This window comes from Mastacembelus armatus, chromosome 7 (assembly GCF_900324485.2).
Source record: "Mastacembelus armatus chromosome 7, fMasArm1.2, whole genome shotgun sequence".
In the NCBI taxonomy this organism is placed as follows: Eukaryota; Metazoa; Chordata; class Actinopteri; order Synbranchiformes; family Mastacembelidae; genus Mastacembelus; species Mastacembelus armatus.
This window is the reverse complement of record NC_046639.1, coordinates 16,281,061-16,301,946: the sequence shown is the minus strand read 5'-3', so window position 1 is coordinate 16,301,946 and position 20,886 is coordinate 16,281,061. Positions and strand designations below refer to the sequence as shown.

Here is a 20,886-nt window from a genome sequence, read left to right as displayed (position 1 = left end):
GTAGGCTTATGAGCTTTCAACTGTATCTTACATTTTAAAGTCAGCTGAGTGAATGCTATCTGCTGGTGCATATCATGTGATATGACTGAAATCACTGGTAAAAGCTAAGTAGACCTTGAGTTAGTATAGTATTACTTTAGCATTTAGCACAGATGAATTTTCATTTTTATTGTTGCTTTTTGTGTGAGAACAACTAATGGCACAAACCTCCCCAAGCCTTGTATCCAGCAGCAGGTTCCTCTATAGCTCTATAGCCCTTTATACACTAATCCTGCACAAACTCCTTTGGCCTAGTAAACTGCAGCTTGAGGTTTCTGTAAAAGTCTGGACTTGAAGTTTCTGCCTGACTGCCAAGTTTGAAGAAAACAGGATTTCCATACACAATGCAGTGTGTCAATCAACTATGTTTCCTATGTCAGGTGGATAAAACAAACATACCTGCTTGTCAAATCTATATCTAAATATCTAAATTAAAAAAAAAAAAAAAACCGGTTTTGAGCAGAAGTGTGTGGGCATGGTCTCTTTACATTAGCTCACAGACCCGGTGGGACCAGGCATCTGGACCTTTCTGCCCCGCCCGGTTCATCCCCCAATCTCCTCTGCCTGCAGGGAGAAGCCACCTCTTCGCTGTCTGTTTCTAAGCAGCTATTAAAGTCGCAGTCAGTCGCACTTGGCCTTCGAAAGAGACGCAAAATGACCATGAAACTGGCTTACTGGGACATCCGCGGGGTGAGTTCAGCTGCTTCCATTGTTCGCAGTGTTTGCTAACTGGCCATCAGGAGCCGCTTTAACCGACCGTCTCTTAAAACTGTGTCTGCTGTTTTAACTTAAAAGTTTATACTGCATCACCGCAGCCTGTTTATAAGACACCTTTTATTCGAAGTTAAGGTAAAAACTAGAAACCTGGGTCGATAAAATGTTATGTAACTGCGCAGTGCAGTGTGCACGCGCTCGAAACGTTACCTTTATGTAACCTTAGTAACGGTTTATTTGTTTCGAACTAATGAGCCGAAGCTAAAGGCAGTTAGCTAGCTAGGACGTTAGCTAACCTGCCCGATTTTGACTTCGTATTTTCGCGTTTTGAACAATTGGCGCTTTGTCTCTGGGGAAAAAAAAGGAAAGCCAGGGGAGTTTCAGTGCTCAGTTAGTTTGGTGAAAATACAATGAAAAGTTAACTGAAGTAACATTAACGTTAACGCTAGCTTAAATGTCAAATGGAAGAGCTACGATCCAAAAACACGGAGCAGGTGCTCGTCTACCAGGTCCAGGACTGGTACTAACTAAATAATGCCAGGGCCAGGATTGTCTCAGGTGGAAAGAGGAACTAAGGTTAATGGGCCAAAGCATAAAGAAGGAAGCCCTACAAGTATTAAAACAAAATGAAATCCCAATCCTAAGTCACTGGAGCCCAAGGTATTAAAAGTTAACATTTTGACTAAAACCTTAACCCCAGGTCAGACCCATGCAAGCCTTTAAAGATTGTATGTACAAAGGTTTTAGATATCAAATATCTTTTCAAACCGGCTGTGGGCATTAGTATTGCTGAGAAAATGTTTTTGCATGTGAGTTCAGGGGAAAAGAAGTCCAGTACCACAATTTATATATAGTCACCTTAAAATAATGGCCTCAGTCTTTTTTTCTTTTTTTAAATTCTTTTTTTTTTGTTTGCCTAAGGTCAGCTCATCATGATGCTGGTCACCTCTTATAAAATCGCCTACATCCTCAGTTGAAAAGATCATGCGGTTCTGTCCCTGCAGTACAGCTAACGGCCTACGTCAAGAGTGTGACTCTCTAATTGTGACTTATTTTGCCCAAGTCACAAGACAACAGAGTGACTTAGGCAATTTTATAAACTTTTCAGGATACCGGTCCCTTCAAGTTCCACCTAGCTAGCGAAGTTAGTGCCATAATACATTCCCTATTTGTGTGCTCCACTACCATTTTCAAATGTTTGTGGCTTACACTTCCCCATGGTCTGTCAAAGAAATCGGAAAAAAAAAGATGTGATCTGCTTTGCCAGTCACTTATTAAGTACTTTGGCCCAAGTCCGGTTCAGAATTCCGTAAGTCACAAAAGCAGGTTCAGAAATTGGCTTATCTAATCAAAATATTGTAATTATTATAAGAGGGTGATGATATGTTAACCTTAAATATGTTATTTTTAAAATTTGCTAATCCATCCATTAATGCTGTTCAGGTCATATTTAATGATTAATTAGGAACTATTGTTATATACACTTGGGAAAGAGTGAAAATGAATCATTTTTGTCCATATCATCCCTACTGGTTTATAGTATTTTTCATGTTTGAGTCAGCAAGGTCTTAAGTTTACTGTTATCAAATGTGCAGAAACCCCAATGACTTATCAGGAGATGAACATATATCCATCCATACTTGTAGTGGCTGCGTAATGATAAGCTGTGCAAAAAGTGATAATGTACTACACACTACTGTCTTTCTTTGTGGGTTTCACATTTCAACTACATGCCTGAGGAAGACCGTCGTCAAAATGTTGTCAAGTCCATGCAGAATAAAACTGGAAACAAAAGCTCCAAAGCTTAAAATGACATATTACACATGAGACCAAGAAAAAGTTACATTTTAGAATCTGCAGCAAAAGATTTGTATTTTTACCTGATAAATTGTTTGTCAGTGTTCATAACTGAAAAAATATTATTTGTGTGTGAATAGGTATTTAAATCATGCTAAAAAACAACTAACTTCTCTCCTATCTGTTTTTTTTTTTTTTTTTGGACACTTGCAGCTTGCTCAGCCCGTCCGCCTGCTGCTGGAGTACACGGGCACAAAGTACGAGGACAAGTTTTACGTGTGTGGTGAAGGTAACTATAAACTGTCCAAGTAACACACAGCCATTACAAAAGTGGTGCAAATGTCAACACAACATACCCTTCTTCCTATTCATGTAACCCACATTTCTGTTATATAGGTCCAAATTATGACAAGAGCTGCTGGTTTGATGAAAAGAACAAACTTGGAATGGACTTTCCCAATGTGAGTGAGTTTAACCTTTTAAAAGAGTTTAATGTAAAAGCATCTAACTAATGATCTTCTGATTGACATTTCATCACAGCTGCCCTACTTGGAGGATGGAGACAGGAAGATCGTTCAGAGCAATGCTATCTTGAGATACATTGCTCGTAAACACAACATGTGTAAGTATTTTGTACAAACAGTTTAATACCAAGATTTTTTAGATTCACACCCATTTTATTAATTCATTGTCATCATTAAAAACTGCCAGTTTTTCCATATGATAGATGTCTTCTTTTTAAAAATCTTATAATAGATCACTCTTTTCATGTTAAACATCAAATTTTATGGTCTATAAAAAAAAAAAAAATAGAATCACCATTATAGATAACTAGTAGGCTCTCACTGAGTGTGTAAAAATTTGATCTAATAACAGGTGGAGAGACGGAGGATGAGAAGATCCATGTGGACATTATGGAGAACCAGGCCATGGATTTCAGAAATGGCTTTGTGAGAATGTGCTACACTGACTTTGTGAGTAAAAAGTCACGTAATATTGAATATCCCATTTGATGCCTTTTGTATTTCCACTAATGCCAACATCACCTCTTTGGTATCAGGAGAAAATAAAGCCAGGGTACCTTGAGATGCTTCCAGGTGTACTCAAGCAGTTCTCAAAATTTTTGGGAGATAGAAAGTGGTTTGCTGGTGACAAGGTAAGTCACCTTTTTAAATTTGAGAGACTTTGTACATTATACATTTGTCCAGTAGGTGTTTAAAGCTGCATTAGTCATCTTTTTAATTGCTAGAACACAGCAATCAAGAATCACAGAAATCCTTCTGTGGTTGCTGGAAACTGTTAAACCAGGCAGTATTTTTGTGGGCTGTAAGACCAAAACAATGACCTTTAATATGTAACCTTTAGGTTATATATTTTATATATAACTGTTGATTGGTGCAGCTTTAACATTTTTAATGTTAAGTTTGGGTTTTTTATCTTCAGTTAATAGAACTTTTCTTTACAACAGATCACTTTTGTGGACTTTATTATGTATGAGCTGTTGGATCAACACAGGATGTTTCATCCTACATGCCTGGATGATTTCAAGAACCTCAAAGATCTTTTAGACCGCTTTGAGGTGAGAACACTCAACATCCTACACTTAACACTGGAAATTGCAGTCAGGAAAAAAAAAAAAAAGTCATACACTTCAGTACCATTTTTCTAACTGTTGTGTTGTGACAGTTTGTGTGATGTCTGTAGATGTTTAGACATGTTTATTCTGTGATGTCCTTTCACTGTTCAGTAGTTTGAGTCAATTTGGTTTGTTTTTTGAATGACTTGGTATAATATGTCATCACAGGCTCTGGAGAAAATTTCTTCCTATATGAAGTCAGACAGATTCATGAAGACTCCAGTCAACAACAAGATGGCCAAATGGGGAAACAAGAAAGAGTAAAGAAGCCATTAATGCCTTAGATGAATAATTTAGAAAAAAGGTTTACAAGTGCAACTAACTCAATAACCGTCAATTCAGGACTGAAGAAAGTTTGGCCTGTGTGTGCCTGATTTGGCCGTGTTGGTTTCATGTCCTGTAATTATGCTACGCTATTTGTGTGAATTAGAGTTTTGTGAATGGAGAAAACCAAGTTTGTACTGTTATTACAAAGATAAGTAGACACTTTGACTTAAATTTGTTATGTTTAAAAACAGATCTTTTTGACAAATTAAAGTAAATCTTGTAAAGACTTTCATTTTGAGATTGAATTTCAACATCACTTTATGTACAATGCCATTTAAGAAGCATTAATTAAAAGAATGTATAACAGGTTATGCAGCTGAAAATAGAATGGAGCTTGTCTTTAGTTGTGAGAAAAAACATTTGCACTTTTTTTTTTTTTTTTTTAAATCAGGAAATGTATACTTATAATTACAGTTATGAATTTCTGCTGATGATACATTTTCCAACAGAAGTTTTATTTGCACACATTTGAATGAAATGTTAGATGTAGATTCATTTATCTGAGCAGCATATCCACAAAATCTTCAGGCAAGTAGGTTGTTAGTAGCGTCCGTTGTACAGGGCTGAAGGTTCACTGGCGAGCTGTAAGGCAACAGGAACAAACTTAGATTTGTTAAAGGTAGATGTGACTGAGTGTGTGTCATACAAAACATTACTTACTGCAATGGCTGACTTGACTGCCTGAAGCTGGAAGAAGACTTTGCCTCCTTCCTCTGGACACACGGTCCTGATTTCATCCTTGGTCATCCCCAGAAGCAGTTTACCAGACAGCACACCAAGGGTGTTCACAGTGCTGCACACAAAACACACAGTCTCTTGACTTCATTGTGCAATACAAGCCTTACTTACAATACAAACATTTTAAAATTACACCACTCACATTTTGGAAAACCCTTTGTACTCTAGCCAGGCTCTCACCGCAGCAGGTGTGGAGCTTATGTCGAGAGTCACAGGGCCACGAATCTTTTGCTGTGAGGAGGAGGTGTTAGGAATAAGATGTCATATGTGAAATCTGTTAAGTCACTCAGCAGAGCAACCTGTCACTTCTCTCACCGGTACATTTTCCATGGGCCTGGTGTTCTCTATTGGCTCCAAAACGCTACGGGGAACGTTTCCTTCCTCATTACTGGTGTTACGAACAAGACACCATTGCCGGGATTTCTGAATCACCTTTTAAAACACAGAATCCAAGCATCTCAATCAATACCTGAATGATAAAACTGGCAGTAATGAGGGCAGTGATTGTGACTGGTAAATATATAAACACTGTTTTAACTCAAAGCAGTGTAATGACAAAATATGAAGATTTAAATGGGCGGTTGTGTCTGGATTTTGGCTGCTTTCTGTTGCAGTTTCAACATGTGGGGATATGTTTGTCACATGTTTGAAATCTGTTTATCCTTTCTGTGAATTACAGGTTTGTCCAGTAAGACAAAAACGAATCCTGAATGAAAAAGCACCATCAATATTCAGTGATTTGTTCTAATGGTGAGAATATTAACAGAAAAAACTCAAATTCATCTGCAGCACCAGTAACTTTGGAACTTGTCAACACTGGACATCTATTTTAATTAGTCAGTATAAGTGGATTAAATTTTCCTGTAACAATGTTTGATGTGCAGATCAATTTTCAAGTACAAATGTTAAATTGCTTTAAACATGTTTAATAGAAAAATGTTTCCAAAGGTCTCCTCTATTATTATCATTACAACAAGCCTTTACAGTGTTTTTGCCAATACAGGAAAAACACTGGTGTTTCTTGGTAAGAAGGCTATTGCACTGTTTGTCATCTCACCTCAACCACATCACCCTTCAGAACGCTCAGCTCTTGGTTGTTCCTGGCCATGTAGTCGTAAATAACTTGCATGTACACGGGCGCCTCACTAGAGCTGAAACAACAGCAGACGCACAATTTGTGACAGCTGTTCAAATGACCGTAATAAACCCCTGTGAGTACTGATTCGATGTCAGTGAGGCCATTCTCGCTGTAGTGTAATAATATTTACCGCGTTGATTGTGGCGAGCTCCACGGGCTTTGGGTCACAGGCTGTGAAAGACATAAAATACAACATGATGACATGAATTAATACATATAATAACTGGATATGTTTCTTAAAGGTGCTAATTGCCAGATGGTAGCAGTGATCATAACTGTGATATTTACTTGACGGTCATTTTGATTGTAGGTGGTTATATAAGATAATCCCAATACAACAAACCTCATTTAAGACTCAGCTACTGAGTGACTGGGGTGCTGAAAACACGGCTTTAATCACTAGCACTCTAATCGACCATATGGGAAATCTAATTTAGCAAGTGCTGGATGTGCAGTAACAAACACTGGCAAATTCAATCCCCTGATTAAAGGTAAACGTGCTGGCATGATTCTACCTCTTCAGGCTGCTGTTGAATACCTCTGGGCAAATAGCTCTGGCTTTCACTTTGTCCACCTTGTCGGCCAGAGGGGAGGTGCTGGCTGTTGCTCCTGTTCATTGGACCATTCTGGTAAGGGAGCGGGGTAGGCGGCTGCCAGCCATTGTAGAACTCAGGATTATAAGGTGGGACATCATTACCTGTCCATCTAGACCTGCAAGGTGATAAAAGAGCAGGAAACTGTGAACTAAGTAAGAAAGAAAAGAAAGCATTGACTTGTGCATGAAAACCTCAGAAGTCACCTTATGACATTGTTTTTTGTTGAATTTGGTAATTATCTGTGAATGATGCATTTGGGCTAATTCAAATGGAAAGAGGTTCAGTCTGGGTGTGTAATTTTAGTTTTATAAGGTTAAATGAAAGGAACTGTTGACATTTTGGGAAGTATCCTATTTGTTTTATTGCAGAGAAGGACACTCTGGATTATTTCTTGGCTGGGAGCAGGTACTTCTGCACTCTCCACTGGTTTCCTGGTAGTAACCTCTTGATGGAAAACATTTTTTTTTTTTTACCTGTGGACAGAGGCAGGCTTGTGGTTTCATATTTAACATGGAGACATCAGAGTGGCATCAATGTTCTCGACAAGAAAGAGAGGACTCCTGACTCCCAAAAATATTAACCTATTCCTCTAATGACTTATTAGTGGTTAACAAATCACTTAATGTTTTACAGATCTGTTAGATGGCATTAATAATACTGTTTGGTTTGCCAGGTAGTGAAAATCTCTTTCTTCTCTCTATAATGCAGCTATAAATACTGGAAGTCTAGAAATGCATTAATTCTCCAGCAACAAATCTTGGTTATGGTCTTCCTGTGACCTGTTGGATGAACATCAGGCCACATCACACCCTACCAACTTTGTTTATATCAGTAAAGCATCATTAAACAATCAGTATCCATCACAGTAATTTATTCTTGTCTAAGGCCAAACATAAACTTGAAATTGGGTATAGTTTTAAATTAAATGCTCTGATCTACCATTTTTTCCATAGAACATGAATGCAGCATCAACTCTGACCTATATGTACATAACAGCCACACCTTAGTGCATGCCAGGGCAGGTATAAGCATAGTTACAAGCAAAGGACTGTATATAGGAATGTAAACACCTGTATAAAAGACTTGTGTAAGTGTGACGATTATACACCTGGGAATGTTCCAACTATCTCCCAGAGATCTCCAGAGGAGCTCCTCCTCTGGGCCAACAACCTGACTGAGCAGTTGCAGGGCCGACTCTGTCAGCATGGGCGAGAGCACGGTGGGAGGCAGGTGCGCAGGATACTGAGGGACTATCTGTGGAGAAATGGAAGAGGTATACCATATGCCATTATAAATAAAAACACATGTGACACAAACATCACAGTCCTGGCTTCAGCCAGCTTGCTGTAAACATGAAGATAAAAGCACTCACCATGCCTAAACTAGAGAAGAAGATGTGGACATAGTCAGGAGCAGTGGGGTTGGTCAGTGTCCCATCCAGCTGACTCTGTGATAAAATAAGTGTTAATCAGTCACACTCCACTAATTTCTGCTGGGAACACACAGTTCACTCAAGACAGATTCACCCAGGTCTTTCTAAAAGCACTTCGGTCAATAGTTCAGAGACGTATTTACCAAGAGATTTAATCCATATTTGATTTTCTGAAGACAGGAGATATATTCCTCCCAGGGCGGCATACTGTCAGCTGGTCCTGCAGGAGAGACACGCGCGAGAAGGTTATAAGACACAAACGTTATGAAAGTATCAATATATCTGCACTGTTTGCACATAAAAAATCTGTATACACTAACAGTCTAAAGTCTGAGTCCTTAGGAGGTAACTCTCCAGTAATTACTATGTTTACATATGCCTGTGGAGCAATACACTAGTAGAAGGATATTACCATTAATCTTTGGTTTATTCTTCTGAAACGCTTTTTTCTTCTTTCTCTTGTCCTCTTGCGGTAAAGGTGCATTTACTGCGGCGGACACTTTGTCCAGGAAGATCTCCAAATCATTTATAACATGGTTAAAAATGTCCTACACAAAGAAATAAAAGCACGAAATAAAACACAGTATGTAGGCATGTAGCAGCTTTCTAGAGAGTATCATGTACCAGCATGTTTTCTGTGACATGAGGAAAGAGAAAATTAGATTTTAGATATACTCCACACCTATAACTTAAGTAAACAGTTGTCACAGCACTGACCGTGTTCCTCAGATCTTCTGCTTGCTGAGAAGTGACCTCTGGGTTACGCCATAATTCATGAGGATCAGGATGGGGCACCGTTACTTCTTGTGGGGTGTAAACCCATAGGGAAGGCATATTTTTGTAATTAGACACAAAGAAGATTGTGTAAGTAAACATGGATCCCACTGGATAAAATGTATAACTACATGCAGCTTATTTACTCAGAAAATATCATAAACCATTGAGATTTAATGTCAGTTGTGGAATAAGCAAAACTAGAAAAAGATTATTTTCATGTTTTCAATGCATCATACCTGGCTCTCTGCTGCCCCACCGTGGAGGTGGGTGGTCCAGCAGCGGTGGTGTTCTCTCACGCTGAACAGGACGAGGCCCGGCCTGCTGGAAACCTCCTGAAGCATGTTGCCCAATGATGTTCTCTAGATTCCTCCTGAGGACACCAACAGAGAGACGTTAATAAATCTGACTTTTACATTTGACCCTTCCTCTGCTTTCTCATGAATGTGATTTTATTTTTGTGCAGATGGTTTTCCTGTCATTTCTCTCTGCACCTGATGTCAGACTGGTCTCTACGTGGTTCCACACCGACACCACCTTTTTGGACTGCCTTATCCAGATCACTCTTGATGAGCTCTGCCTGGTAAAACAGACCTACTTCACATCAAACCCATTTGTGACACCAGCAAAAAAAAAAAAAACAGCAACATCTATGTTCTTATGAAATACTGTTAATGGCTCCAGACATTGCACCCTTTGACATGCACCCTCTTCTCTCTCTCTCTGGTGAAATGTGACTCACCCCGATCTCCTCACACTGGAACATCAAGACCTGAGGGAAGCGTTTGCTGCGTTCATGCACAGTTACTGCCAGCAGAGAGTTGTAGGTGCAGCTGTCCAGCACAGCTTTGCTTTGCATTATGCAACTCAAAGGCAGTGACTCCAGCTCCACCTTTATAATCAGATCGAATGGTACAAAAGTTTGTTATCACAAAGTTCTGGAAATGCAGATGAGAAGGAACTATTCAAAATGTGCAAACTCACTGTTCACTGCAGCACGTAATGTAAAAAGGGTCAACATAACTTCAAACCTTCCTGATCAAACATCACATTGAAGCAGAACAATGATGTCCGGTTATTTTCAGTTAATTAGTTGAAACTGCTGTGGTTGTGTGATTTGTGCATAATGTTTCACTCGCTGTTCACGTCTGTGTGTGATATTGCAGAAAATTATATTTAGAGGATAGTACAATAGTGACAAGGCCCCCATGCATTTCATTTTCCTCAGTATAAATTGGAATAATTTGCCAGAGCCCAGACCTCGACCCCATCCAGCACATTTGAGATAAACTGGAACAATCGAGGCCCTTCTGTTTTTTTTTGTTTTTTTTTACAGCTCAACCTCACTAATGCTCTTGTGGCTGAATGGGAACAAATTTCTGCAATCAGGCTCCAGCCTCTTGTGGAAAACCTTCAGAGAATAATGGCACTGCATAGTAATGCTCCCATTTTTGGAAAAATCACATTTGTCAGTGTTCTCTATCTATTTAGACATACTTTATCTGAAGGATCTGAATTCTGAGACAAAATTTGCTAAACTTCTTAATTAATTCCTTTGATTGCTTCCAACCTTAGTCTCAATGTCGCTCAGCAGCAGATATCCTCCCTGAACCTCCATGATCATCTCCTGGGGCCACAGACGACCTCTGGCATCCAGGCTCTTGAGCTTGGTCACACAGTTGTCCACAGTCCTCATCTCCTCGCTGTCCAGCTCGCAGGTGAACAGATGCTGTAGGGTCAATGTTGAGGGTTGTGAGTGAGGAGGGCTGACATTTGTACTGTTCATGAATATGTATGCCCAATCTTCAAACTCCTTTACCTCCACTCTGACTTGAAAGTGGTCAGGCTGTCTGTTCAGAGACTCTGAGTACTCTTTTCTCTGCACTGATGTAAAGATAATTCTCATTTAAAACCACGTCAATCAATAGAAGTAAAATAAAACCAGTGTTTATATATATTATATATATATATGCACATACTGTATATGGCTTTTCCACTGGGTCTGGATATGTTGTTTCTCTGCAGTGGAGCACCCATGAGGTCATCTTGTTGGAAAACCCGCCTCGTTTGAGGGAGGTCCTCTGGTGAGAGAGCCCTGAAGAATGAAAGTAATAAGGTCATTTCCATGTCAATAAAACCATCACTATCACCAGCACCAGTGATCTGAAAATTAACCCCAAATTTACAACTCAAATAAGGTGCATGGTGCTACAACATGTTACGGTTACTACAACAACAGGAGTGTCTTAACACGAAAAGTTCTGAAAACAGCTGGACCGACGTAAAACCTGTGAATAATGAAAGTGAAAAAAAAAACTGACTGACCTTGGTGAGTAGGAGAAGGGACCAGTGTTCGCAAACATCATCCAACTATGGTTTTTTTTTTTTTTTTTTGGAAGAGTAAAAATCAGATGCCTCTCCAACCTGTACAACAAAATGTTTCTCACACAGTGAGCAGGTGATACAGTGGACGCTGATAAAATGAAGGCTGTTTGATAAGATTAACTTTATTAATCGCCAAAGAAAACCAGGTATTAATATGATATTAAACCAGAGGGGTAGAGACCCTCTGAACTCACGTATAAAATAAAAACTCACATGTAAAATGATTACATTTACACATTTCCATAATTATTCATGTTTTTTTAACTTTACTATTTGATTGAACTTACATCAGTATAAATTGTAGATGAGTATAAAAGGTATTTACATATTTGCTGGCCCATTATATATTTGGAGGTTAAGAGGTTATTTTACAAACACAAGCTCCAGTACACACGTGACTGTTTTAAAATTACGATTCCACATTCGAAGTGTCACGTACCTCCTGGACTGAGCTCAGGGTGTAAGAGTTTTCCTGTCAACAATCCCCCTTCTGCAAGAGCGAAACAATATAATGCCAAAACCAGTCAACCTGTCAAACCAATTATAAACCTTTCCTCACCTTTGCAGCGATTACCTGTCAGTGTCAGCTCTGCTTCGGCATCATCATTCCCGTCTTTTAAGCTGATTTTCTGCCAGGTTCCTCTCACAGTCCAAGAACATTTCCCTGACTTCCTGAAGGCACCGAGATCAAAGTACAACAATCTGAAGGGAGTGACGGCTCAGGCAACGTTGGCTTGATTTGTCGTTTAAGAGCAAGTATGTGTTGAAAGGCAGCAGATCTATGGCTCATTATGAGTCCAAAGGTTTTGAAATGCTTCACCATATCTCCTTCTCGAAAATACTCTCATATAATTATCTAACTCATGCATTATCTCTCTTGGCTGTAAAATGGTGACAAGTATTTTCCACATGACCGACAAAATACATTAGAATACAAAAGTATTATATACATATATAGAATTCAAATTAAAAAAAAGAAAAACACACAAATTGGAATAAGAGAACCATTTATTTTACCATTAGGTGACATGTAAATACTGTACACACCCATAATATTGTCAAAGATAATTGTTAAAGAGGATATAGTTTATGCTGTGAAGAAAAGTGAACATCTCCTCTTGGACAATGCGTTGGGGATTAGCGGAGCCTTCTTTGAAGGCTTGACAGTTTAGACTGTAGCTTTGGCCTGAGTGGTTTTGGCCAGAGCCTTCAGGTCTGTGATGCACTTGGCGATGCTTTCTTTCTCCTGAAAAAGAGCAAAAACACACATTTGAAGCTCTGAAATATCACTTTGGAGATTTATCTACAACTCAGTAAGTGCCATTAGAAAACCCAACCATTTTAGTACTATCACTCTTATCCTTTTGAAGGCAAAAATAATATCTTTTATTCTTTTTTGTAGTAAATCCATGACTCAACAATGAATAGTTTAACATTTACTTTTTCCATTATACAACATTTTGGTCCATTTGAGACAGACAAATTTCTAAAAGAACTTATATAATACACTAAAATATTTAAAATGTTAATTTTAACAAGGAAATATCTGGTAAAGAATACTGTAATAGCCCAAATATAACCCCTTTTCCGGGAACTTATGCTTTAAAACGTTTAGGTTGTCTTCAATTTGAGGACTACACAGTTACATGTTGACAATATCAGATACTGTATTATGGGTTGGTATGAAACTGTCCATTTGTAAGGATTCTTTGTGTTACTCTGCCCCAAAAAGTGTTTTGTTTGCCCGAGTTGCTGGCAGCTCATCTAATGTGATGTTATTCCTCCAAGTAAAAGAAATTATGACTTGCGAGTCCAAATCATCTCCTGACGTCTTTACTACAGAAACCCACTGCAAACTGAACCACATGTCAGGCTGTCACATATGATGAGGAGGTCAAGAATAGCATGAAAAATGTTAAATGCCATAGATTTTTTTTTTAACTTTATTGGTGAGCTGGGCAGAGAAAAGTGGACACACATGTCCCCTAAACAGGAAACAAGGGAGACAGAGTTACAGAGAAAAAGGGGAGACCTATAAAACACTTGTAACCGGACTGTTGCCATGTATGTGGCGCACCCACCAAAATTCAAACAACTATCGATTGTGTTCAATCATCAAAACAATGTGACACTAATCTGAGGCTTCTAACAAGGAATTACAGACTGACCTGCTGAGGAGTGATGCTGCTGATGACGCTCTTCTCCACCCAGCTGACCATGTGCTCCTGCTCCAGTCGACGTTGCAGGTGCTGCAGGGCAATCTGGTAATCCAAGCGCCTCTTCACCTCATTGGTCACCATGTGTAGCCTCTCTCTGTAGTTGGTCTCCAACAGCATGGCCACATTGTTCTGAGAAGAAAAGAAAAAAAAAAAAAAAAAAAAGTTTTACTCTAACCTTGAAGGGGTGCTAACATCTTACTTGCTTACTTTTTTGTGTCTTAACACCAAAGAACAGTCTGAAATTTCGCTAAGCTGATGTTGAATTCTTTTAAACTGCTCATGAAGCCGTTTTTCAAGACCAATCCATAATTGCTGCCAGAATACAGGTATATGTATTTTTAAATAAACTGTTCGATAAAAACAAGAGCAGCACATGTATCACTGCAAATCAGTGAGACATACTGAATCACGATGTCAACCTTTGAATAGTGGTAATTTCAACTAGCTGATGTGGTGGACAGCCCAGTGTAAAGCCTGATGATTTCATTTTATAGAATTATTTATGGATTCTTATTTCTCCAAGATCTTATTTCGTTCCAGCTCCCCACATGCAAGGCAGCCTTAGCAAGTTTCTTCAGCCATTCAATGATAATGTGGCAGCTTTAACTTGCTGCCAGCAAAGATTGATCAATGTCAAAGATTAGAAAGATGTCAAATGATACCGCTTCAGCACATTGCAATTAAAAGTACTCTGCATATACGAGATGTTAATATGTATTAGTTAAGTATGTTGTGTCAATACAGTGAAGACCTTGAAAAACAACAACAGTGCTGCTTACCCTCTTGGCATCAAAGAGCATTGATCTTCCCTCTACTCTCCACTGCTCCTTCTTCTCTTCCTCAATAGCCTGAGTCAGGGAGGATATGGCGAGGTCCTTCACCTCCTGTGCCTTGGCCACTTTTTCCTGAAACACACACAGAGCACAGGATTAAAAGGGTGACTGCACAAAAGAAAAGGCTGGTGGTTATGACTGAAAGGGTGCATCTTAATAACAAATCAATCTAATGTTTAATAGCAATTACCAAAAATAAAGAAAAACAAAACCACAGGAATAAACATCCACACAAAAACAATCTATAAAATGTTTCTGAAAGATTGCCAAATATTAGCTAAAAAAAAAAAAGCCAAAAACAGAAATCCATACGGTAGCCAGCCTACCTCATTAAGTTTGTCAGCAAAAGCAGCAACGTTTGGACCAAATTTCTTGACAGCGTAGATAATGACAGTGCCTATAGAGGCAGCAACAAAGGTCTCATGGTTGATGACGTAGATTTCCTTTGAAAGCATGTAGAGGATGAGGCCAGTGCCCAGCATGTAGGGTCCTGGTGGAAAAGGGGAAAAATGCATAATTCTTTCAAGTTTGATGACAGTGGTCAACAATAACTCTTGTAGGATGTAGTCCTAAACCACCAGGAGTGTGTCTTTGAACCACACATGGCTTTGTCCTTGGACTTTTTTCATTTTTTCTTTGTTTAAATTCAAAATCAAATTACCATACATTAAATTACTGCATGCATTAATATGTACAATGGGACTACAAACACTATGTGTGTAATATGCTGCTCCTGACCAAACATGCTTTTGACTGGTATGTTGATGTCTAGTGAGAAGCAGAGCATTTTTACATTACAGCATAACCATAAACCAGGGGTGAGCAACCCATGTTCCTTGAGGAGCCACTGCCCTGCTTATTTCCCAATTTTACCCACTGCTGATCACCTGGGTCAGGTATGTTCAGCCAATTAGAAGATGGAAGATACCAATTCATCTGACATAGTATCAACCCATTGCTTAATTTAAACAACTGTACTAACAACTTTAACATAAAATAAGTGAAAGTCATGTCTTGCTTTGAGTGAATGACTGCAGACCTGTGACTCCAGTTTTGGGGTACAGGAGCTGGAAGAACTCCTCTGGGATGATGCCATGACGGACTTTGCCTCCCTTCTCTGGCAGAGGGGGAACAGGGGCCAGACTCTGGGATGTTGTATGGAGGGATCGAGATGCCTGGACAAGACTGGGGGAGAACATAATGTTAACCACAGCTTTCAGACAGAAAGCCCTCATATTTACTCTTAACCAAGATCTTACTATCAAAAAGGGTAATCAAAACTTCCTCACATACCCAGCTCCAAGAGGGGAACTGCCTTTCAGGGCACTAGCTGCAAACAACAAAACAGAAAATGTCATGAATTCAACAAAAAGCTTGTTCTCAGTCGTGTCACATCTGTTGATTATTCTTTGGTCTCAAAAACAGTTTTAAATAACTTAAAATAACAATGACAAAACTCACTATGCTAAAGGATGAACCTAATTCAATAAGGACTGGTTATATATTAGTTATACTAGTTATATATTAAAAAGAACACCTCGCTAAAGCATTAAACATATTAACATAGTCTTGGTGGATTTGAATGAGAGGTCAGTATTAGCTGTCAACCAGCTGACATTTACAGATGTACAGGTGTGCAGTGCTAACGTTAGCTAATGTAGCTTCGGCTTTCTACCTCCAGTGTGTCGTCACCTAATTCAGCTTCCTATGGGTTACTTATTCTCAATAACTGTCCACACAACATATATACATATATATATATATATATATATATATATATATAAGCAATGAACTAGTTACAGTTACTAGTTAGTTAGTTATAAACGTGCTAGACTGGCTAAGGTACAGTTAGCATTAGCATGTCTCATTCAATGTTCGGCCTTCACTTTACCCTTCAGCTCTACTTTTCACTTCTATTTCTCCTGCTTCACGGTTTCAGCGAAGCGACTCACATTAATCATCTTGAAGCTGGATTAGTGCATACCTGAAACAAAAACGAGCCTGGACAGCATGGTTAAAGGATGAAGTGCTGACTTTTTGCTAAAACCGGGCACCCTGGTTTCGGCCTCTCCGTGCCCTTCTGCAAAGACCTGCAGCGATGGCGGACACTCGAGAAATCCCGCCGAAACATCGCGAGAACAGAGCTGCTGCGCTGTTAAAAAAAGTGACCGGTAGATGGCGCTGTCCACAAGTTCAATTTGAGTATAGAACTACTACTACTACTACTAATAATAATAATATTAGCACAAATTTTATACTGCAATTAAAATAAATTTATTTGCAAGTAAAAAATGTTATGGATGTCAATTATCTATAAACTGGTTGCAATCAGAAGTTTAAAAAAAAAGTGATTTAGTGTTAACTTTGTTGGTTTCCAGTTTGTCCGTGTTATTTGCACTACTTCAAGTTTTGCTCTTGGTGCACACATTTTTTGTTTGCACAGCCTGGTTTTTGATTTGCAACTTGCAAAAGTTTTTTTGATACTTCTGATTGCAACCAGTTTAAAGACATTTGACACCAAAAACCTCATTCAGATCCAAATCTTCTGGTTGCGTCTCTGCTTATTATACCGTGGGAGGGGTGAGGTGTGTATTGGCCAGTCAACAATGAGTGAGACCTAATGCCTTTAGCCAGAGGTCTCTGACTTTTAACAATATTAATTTATTCACATTTCAGACTGACCAGTTAAGATAGCTCTATTAAGATAGATTTAGTTAAACTAAACCCATTTTATCCACTTTATCCTATTTCATTAGGTTAAAAAATGTTTTAATGCTTAAACAATAGAATAAACTATTAACATCACTGAGTTTTCTAACAACATAAACGAGACAGTGATTAAAAGTAGTCCTGATATATATTTAACTGAAAGCTAGACCCCCTAGAATAACAGAATTCACACCTTTATCACATATGTTGATATATTTAATTAACAATAGATCTATTAAAATAACTTATTTATACTGAAAATCCAAAGAAAAAAATATTAATAATCTGCATAAAAGTAATACACTAACCTTCACAGCATAGCCCTGCTTATTACTATTTAGGGCCACAGAGATATGCTGGAGCCTATCCCAGCTCTCTTCAGGCAAAAGGAAGGGGTAGACCCTGGACAGGTTGCAGGGCCACACACAGAGTATTTATCCATTATAAAATCTGTCTAAGAACCAACCTTTTTTTTTCTCCACTACTTAACTACTTCACTAGTTGCTGCTCTCTGCAGTCATTTACACCTTCAGACATAAACCCATTTCAATGAGAAATGAAATATCTGTAGTTAAACAATTCAAATTTCCAAATGGCAACCACACAGCACAGCTCTCCCTCTTCCAAGTGGGTTGTTTTATCCCAGACTGCATGCAGGGAGAATTGGCCGGGCCTGTCTGTAATCTTGGGGCCCACCCGTGCATGGCATCAGTTTGGTGCGAGTGGCTGGTGAGATAGAGGAACATATGACGCTGTGGTTCTCTTCACTTCCTGTAAAATTACGCTCAACAGAAACAGCTACATGTGAAACACAGACAAAACCCCCGACAGTATTTCAGAAGAGTGAGAAAATGGGTGACTTCTCAACCACCTCCTGAAGAAGTTTCTGTACTGAATGAGATGAGATGGCGCAGTAGGTAAGCTTTGCTGTGCTTTTTTGCTTATTAAGCAGCATTTTGTATTTGCATTATCTTCTACATTTTCCCTCCACAGCCTCAATCAACAGTTGCCGGGGCCTGGTCTGTCTTAGATATGATACTGTGATACTAAGATTATGATTCAAGGAGCTTTTTAACTCAGTAGCTGCAATGCAACCACTGCAACATCTACCATAATGTATATTATTGCTGCTATTATACTAGTGTTTCTAGTCGTACTACTGCTACTGCTTCTGCCAACAATGACCCGCATGGGTTTCAGAGTCACAAGCTACACGAAACATCCTAAATGTTAAAGATACTCTTAAAGCTTTGCCTTTGACTTTTTTTTTACATGCTCATGTATATTTTAAGCAGAATTCAACTTTCTGTGTGTTTATTTAGGCAGGAGAAGTCTATGTGATTAACATGTCAGGAAAGTGTGAGAAATACAAATTTACACCACCCAAGTGTTGGCATATAGTTCAAACGCTTACAATGTTTTTTATGAATTTGAATCTGAACTATATCTTCCTCAGATGTAGCACAACCTGCAATACTTAAAAATCTGACTATTCAGTTACTCATTAACATTTTTATTTATTTTTTAATCATTATATTTGATTACAAAGAGTTTCCTTATATATTATCATTGTAGGTTTGAGGCACCGTAACAGCCAGAGGAGCTGCCATGGACGTCCTGGTTATGAGTACTATACAGCTCTCCCCACTGAAAGATTTTGATGAAATAGCGACAATCAGAGCAGAGAGACATGAGCACCTGCGAAGACGTAACAATGTGACTTCATGTCGCAGCCCTCCAAGAGAGTTAGACACAAGACAGATAAAAAATGACCTGAAGAAAAAGAGGCACCAGGAATTTCTGAGGAGGAGATCAGTGAGCCCAGAGGTGTGTAGGGTGAAGTCTACGAGCCATTCGTCAAAGACATTTTCAGTCAAACATCACAGTTTGAGCAGCAAGTCAGAGACACTGCACACAAATGTCCAAAATACACTCACTGGCAACGGACATCCAATGATGATTTTACAGCCAAACAGCAGCGTAATAGATGGTCCAAGCACCAGCAAATGGGTAAATACAAGATCCTTTGACATTATTCGCATTGTTACATCACCAGATCCAGATCCATCTTTCTTCTTTCACGATCCACAGAGAATAATATATGCACCTTCTCCTCTCATTTCCTCAGGCTTCATTATGGCCGGAACAAGTAACGCTGATGAGACAAGAGAAAGGCCATACATGGAAGCAAACATCTACTTCCACTCCAGTGATGAAGGAATCAAACCAGCTAAGAATGAAAAACACAGATAAACAAGTGAATAGTAATAATGGTAAAAAAAAAAAAAAGTTTTGCCAATTACATAACAGTGAGACCATGGACTGTCACATAATCTTTGATATTTCATACAAATATTTGTTATTTCTTCTTCTCCTTCAAAGCTCAAAGGGCAAGTGTCAAATTCATCCAAACACAACAAACCCCCCGTAAAATCTCTCTCCAAACTGAGACTACTCTCCAAAAAAAGACATTGCGAGAGACCTGTGTGCAAACAGAGTGAGTGTAATTACTGTAAATCCACCTGATTAACCTCCTTAAATCGTTCCATCTCAAATTTTATATCAGAAGCATTTCTATAATGAGATATTTTCTTCCATGCAGGTCTGGCCTTGTCACAGTGAAGGAGTCAGTGAGTCTCAAACTCTTGCTTTATTTACTGGAGTTGTTGAGATAAATTGCAAATTAGATAATAATAATAATTTATACATTTAACATCTCTCTTGTCTCTCGTCTCTGGAACTAATAGGATGTCCAGCAGTTAGCTGTCTACCTGCAGGTAAGCTAATCAAATCTTTCCCAAGTTCATCCTAAGGTGTGTTTTGATTGTCAGTCTACATACTTTTGTCACAGTTTGCATAACATGTTGAGTGTAATCAGTGCCCTGCATTTTTAATCCTACAACCACAAAATTTTGAATGTGAGGTGAAAACCTTTACAAGTGCTGAGTGTCTGTAGATACAGTCAGTAATTATTGTTGTAGCTGTCTCTCTTCTGAAGTTAGTTTTTTTCTGCCAGGAGGCCCTGTGGAGAGAGGAGGCTGTTAAGAAGAAGCTGGCAGCCCTGCAGGAGAGCACGTCAAACCTTTTGAACTCCTCAAACATAATATGGAAAGTAAGACACCCCCCTCGTCCATATGTGCAGGCTCTTTTTTATGGTTATGTTGCTGCTGTTAATCCCTGGGTGATATTATACTTAACATTTCTTTGTCACAGTTGTGTACACAATCTGAGTATGGCAGCTGTTGCCTCAGGAAGGCCTGTGCAGCCTGTGGTTTGGAGCTTCCTGCTTCCGCTCTAGTCTATACTGCATAGGAGGAGTGCAAGCTGTCATTCTTATACAGGAAGGGAGGGACAGTCAATAGCTCTTTATAGATGCTATCCATCATCATTAGCTCTCTTTTGGCTACACTACCTGTTCTGAATGAAAGGGAAATATAGTTTTTGTTTTATTTTGTTTTATAATTTGGGTTTGCTGAGGATCTAGGCACTTAGTTAAAACTTTTTTTATGGTTTTCATCAGTGAAAAGTGTTATTTACTCAGGTATGTTA

General features: G+C 38.9%; 4 protein-coding genes across 7 annotated transcripts in view; 2 read left to right on the top strand and 2 right to left on the bottom strand.

The window, feature by feature from the left end:
• The first annotated feature begins 544 nt into the window (after positions 1 to 544).
• Positions 545 to 4,822, top strand: LOC113146187 (glutathione S-transferase Mu 3-like). The gene is made up of 8 exons (XM_026333514.2): positions 545 to 729; positions 2,764 to 2,839; positions 2,947 to 3,011; positions 3,091 to 3,172; positions 3,427 to 3,524; positions 3,611 to 3,706; positions 4,019 to 4,129; positions 4,355 to 4,822. The coding sequence occupies exons 1-8, from the start codon at positions 694 to 696 to the stop codon at positions 4,448 to 4,450; spliced, it is 660 nt and encodes a 219-aa protein (XP_026189299.1). The 5' UTR covers positions 545 to 693; the 3' UTR covers positions 4,451 to 4,822.
• On the bottom strand, positions 4,805 to 11,554 carry eps8l3b (EPS8 signaling adaptor L3b). Its single transcript, XM_026333513.2, has 19 exons — positions 11,517 to 11,554; positions 11,171 to 11,253; positions 11,011 to 11,075; positions 10,762 to 10,920; positions 9,934 to 10,083; positions 9,686 to 9,771; positions 9,431 to 9,564; positions 9,135 to 9,220; positions 8,830 to 8,965; positions 8,561 to 8,637; positions 8,358 to 8,432; positions 8,094 to 8,239; positions 6,905 to 7,100; positions 6,520 to 6,560; positions 6,309 to 6,402; positions 5,573 to 5,683; positions 5,394 to 5,482; positions 5,174 to 5,306; positions 4,805 to 5,095 (listed from the first exon to the last, which is right to left on the bottom strand). Exons 1-19 carry the CDS (start codon positions 11,552 to 11,554, stop codon positions 5,054 to 5,056), a joined length of 1,941 nt encoding a protein of 646 aa, XP_026189298.1. The 3' UTR covers positions 4,805 to 5,053.
• A 1,012-nt stretch (positions 11,555 to 12,566) lies between these two features.
• Positions 12,567 to 16,760, bottom strand: atp5pb (ATP synthase peripheral stalk-membrane subunit b). The gene is made up of 7 exons (XM_026331402.1): positions 16,613 to 16,760; positions 15,922 to 15,958; positions 15,668 to 15,813; positions 14,955 to 15,118; positions 14,575 to 14,700; positions 13,745 to 13,924; positions 12,567 to 12,822 (listed from the first exon to the last, which is right to left on the bottom strand). Exons 1-7 carry the CDS (start codon positions 16,638 to 16,640, stop codon positions 12,745 to 12,747), a joined length of 759 nt encoding a protein of 252 aa, XP_026187187.1. The 5' UTR covers positions 16,641 to 16,760; the 3' UTR covers positions 12,567 to 12,744.
• A 1,340-nt stretch (positions 16,761 to 18,100) lies between these two features.
• The window catches only part of traf3ip3 (TRAF3 interacting protein 3), a 5,976-nt gene continuing 3,190 nt past the window's right edge, over positions 18,101 to 20,886 (top strand). Inside the window, exons 1-8 of one of the 4 annotated variants that reach the window (XM_026333263.2) lie at positions 18,101 to 18,254; positions 18,331 to 18,370; positions 18,911 to 19,347; positions 19,466 to 19,610; positions 19,720 to 19,834; positions 19,940 to 19,967; positions 20,085 to 20,114; positions 20,354 to 20,449. In XM_026333263.2, coding sequence (XP_026189048.1) covers positions 18,946 to 19,347; positions 19,466 to 19,610; positions 19,720 to 19,834; positions 19,940 to 19,967; positions 20,085 to 20,114; positions 20,354 to 20,449 — 816 coding nt within the window. In that variant the 5' untranslated portion in view covers positions 18,101 to 18,254; positions 18,331 to 18,370; positions 18,911 to 18,945. The remainder of the gene's footprint in view (positions 18,255 to 18,330; positions 18,371 to 18,910; positions 19,348 to 19,465; positions 19,611 to 19,719; positions 19,835 to 19,939; positions 19,968 to 20,084; positions 20,115 to 20,353; positions 20,450 to 20,886) is intronic. The other 3 variants (XM_026333266.2, XM_026333264.2, XM_026333267.2) reach the window with 3 other exon arrangements.

Excerpts from the sequence above, each read along its gene's own strand:
- LOC113146187 (XM_026333514.2), top strand. The coding sequence starts at position 694 with ATGACCATGAAACTGGCTTACTGGGACATCCGCGGG. Across the intron at positions 2,840-2,946 it reads GTTTTACGTGTGTGGTGAAG|GTCCAAATTATGACAAGAGC; the intron begins GTAACTATAAAC and ends TCTGTTATATAG. Across the intron at positions 3,012-3,090 it reads TTGGAATGGACTTTCCCAAT|CTGCCCTACTTGGAGGATGG; the intron begins GTGAGTGAGTTT and ends ATTTCATCACAG.
- eps8l3b (XM_026333513.2), bottom strand. The coding sequence starts at position 11,554 with ATGTTTGCGAACACTGGTCCCTTCTCCTACTCACCAAG. Across the intron at positions 9,221-9,430 it reads GTGGGGCAGCAGAGAGCCAG|AAGTAACGGTGCCCCATCCT; the intron begins GTATGATGCATT and ends ACACCCCACAAG. Across the intron at positions 8,638-8,829 it reads GAATAAACCAAAGATTAATG|GACCAGCTGACAGTATGCCG; the intron begins GTAATATCCTTC and ends TCTCTCCTGCAG.
- atp5pb (XM_026331402.1), bottom strand. The coding sequence starts at position 16,640 with ATGCTGTCCAGGCTCGTTTTTGTTTCAG. Across the intron at positions 15,959-16,612 it reads CAGGCTCGTTTTTGTTTCAG|CTAGTGCCCTGAAAGGCAGT; the intron begins GTATGCACTAAT and ends TGTTGTTTGCAG. Across the intron at positions 14,701-14,954 it reads TTGCTGACAAACTTAATGAG|GAAAAAGTGGCCAAGGCACA; the intron begins GTAGGCTGGCTA and ends TGTGTGTTTCAG.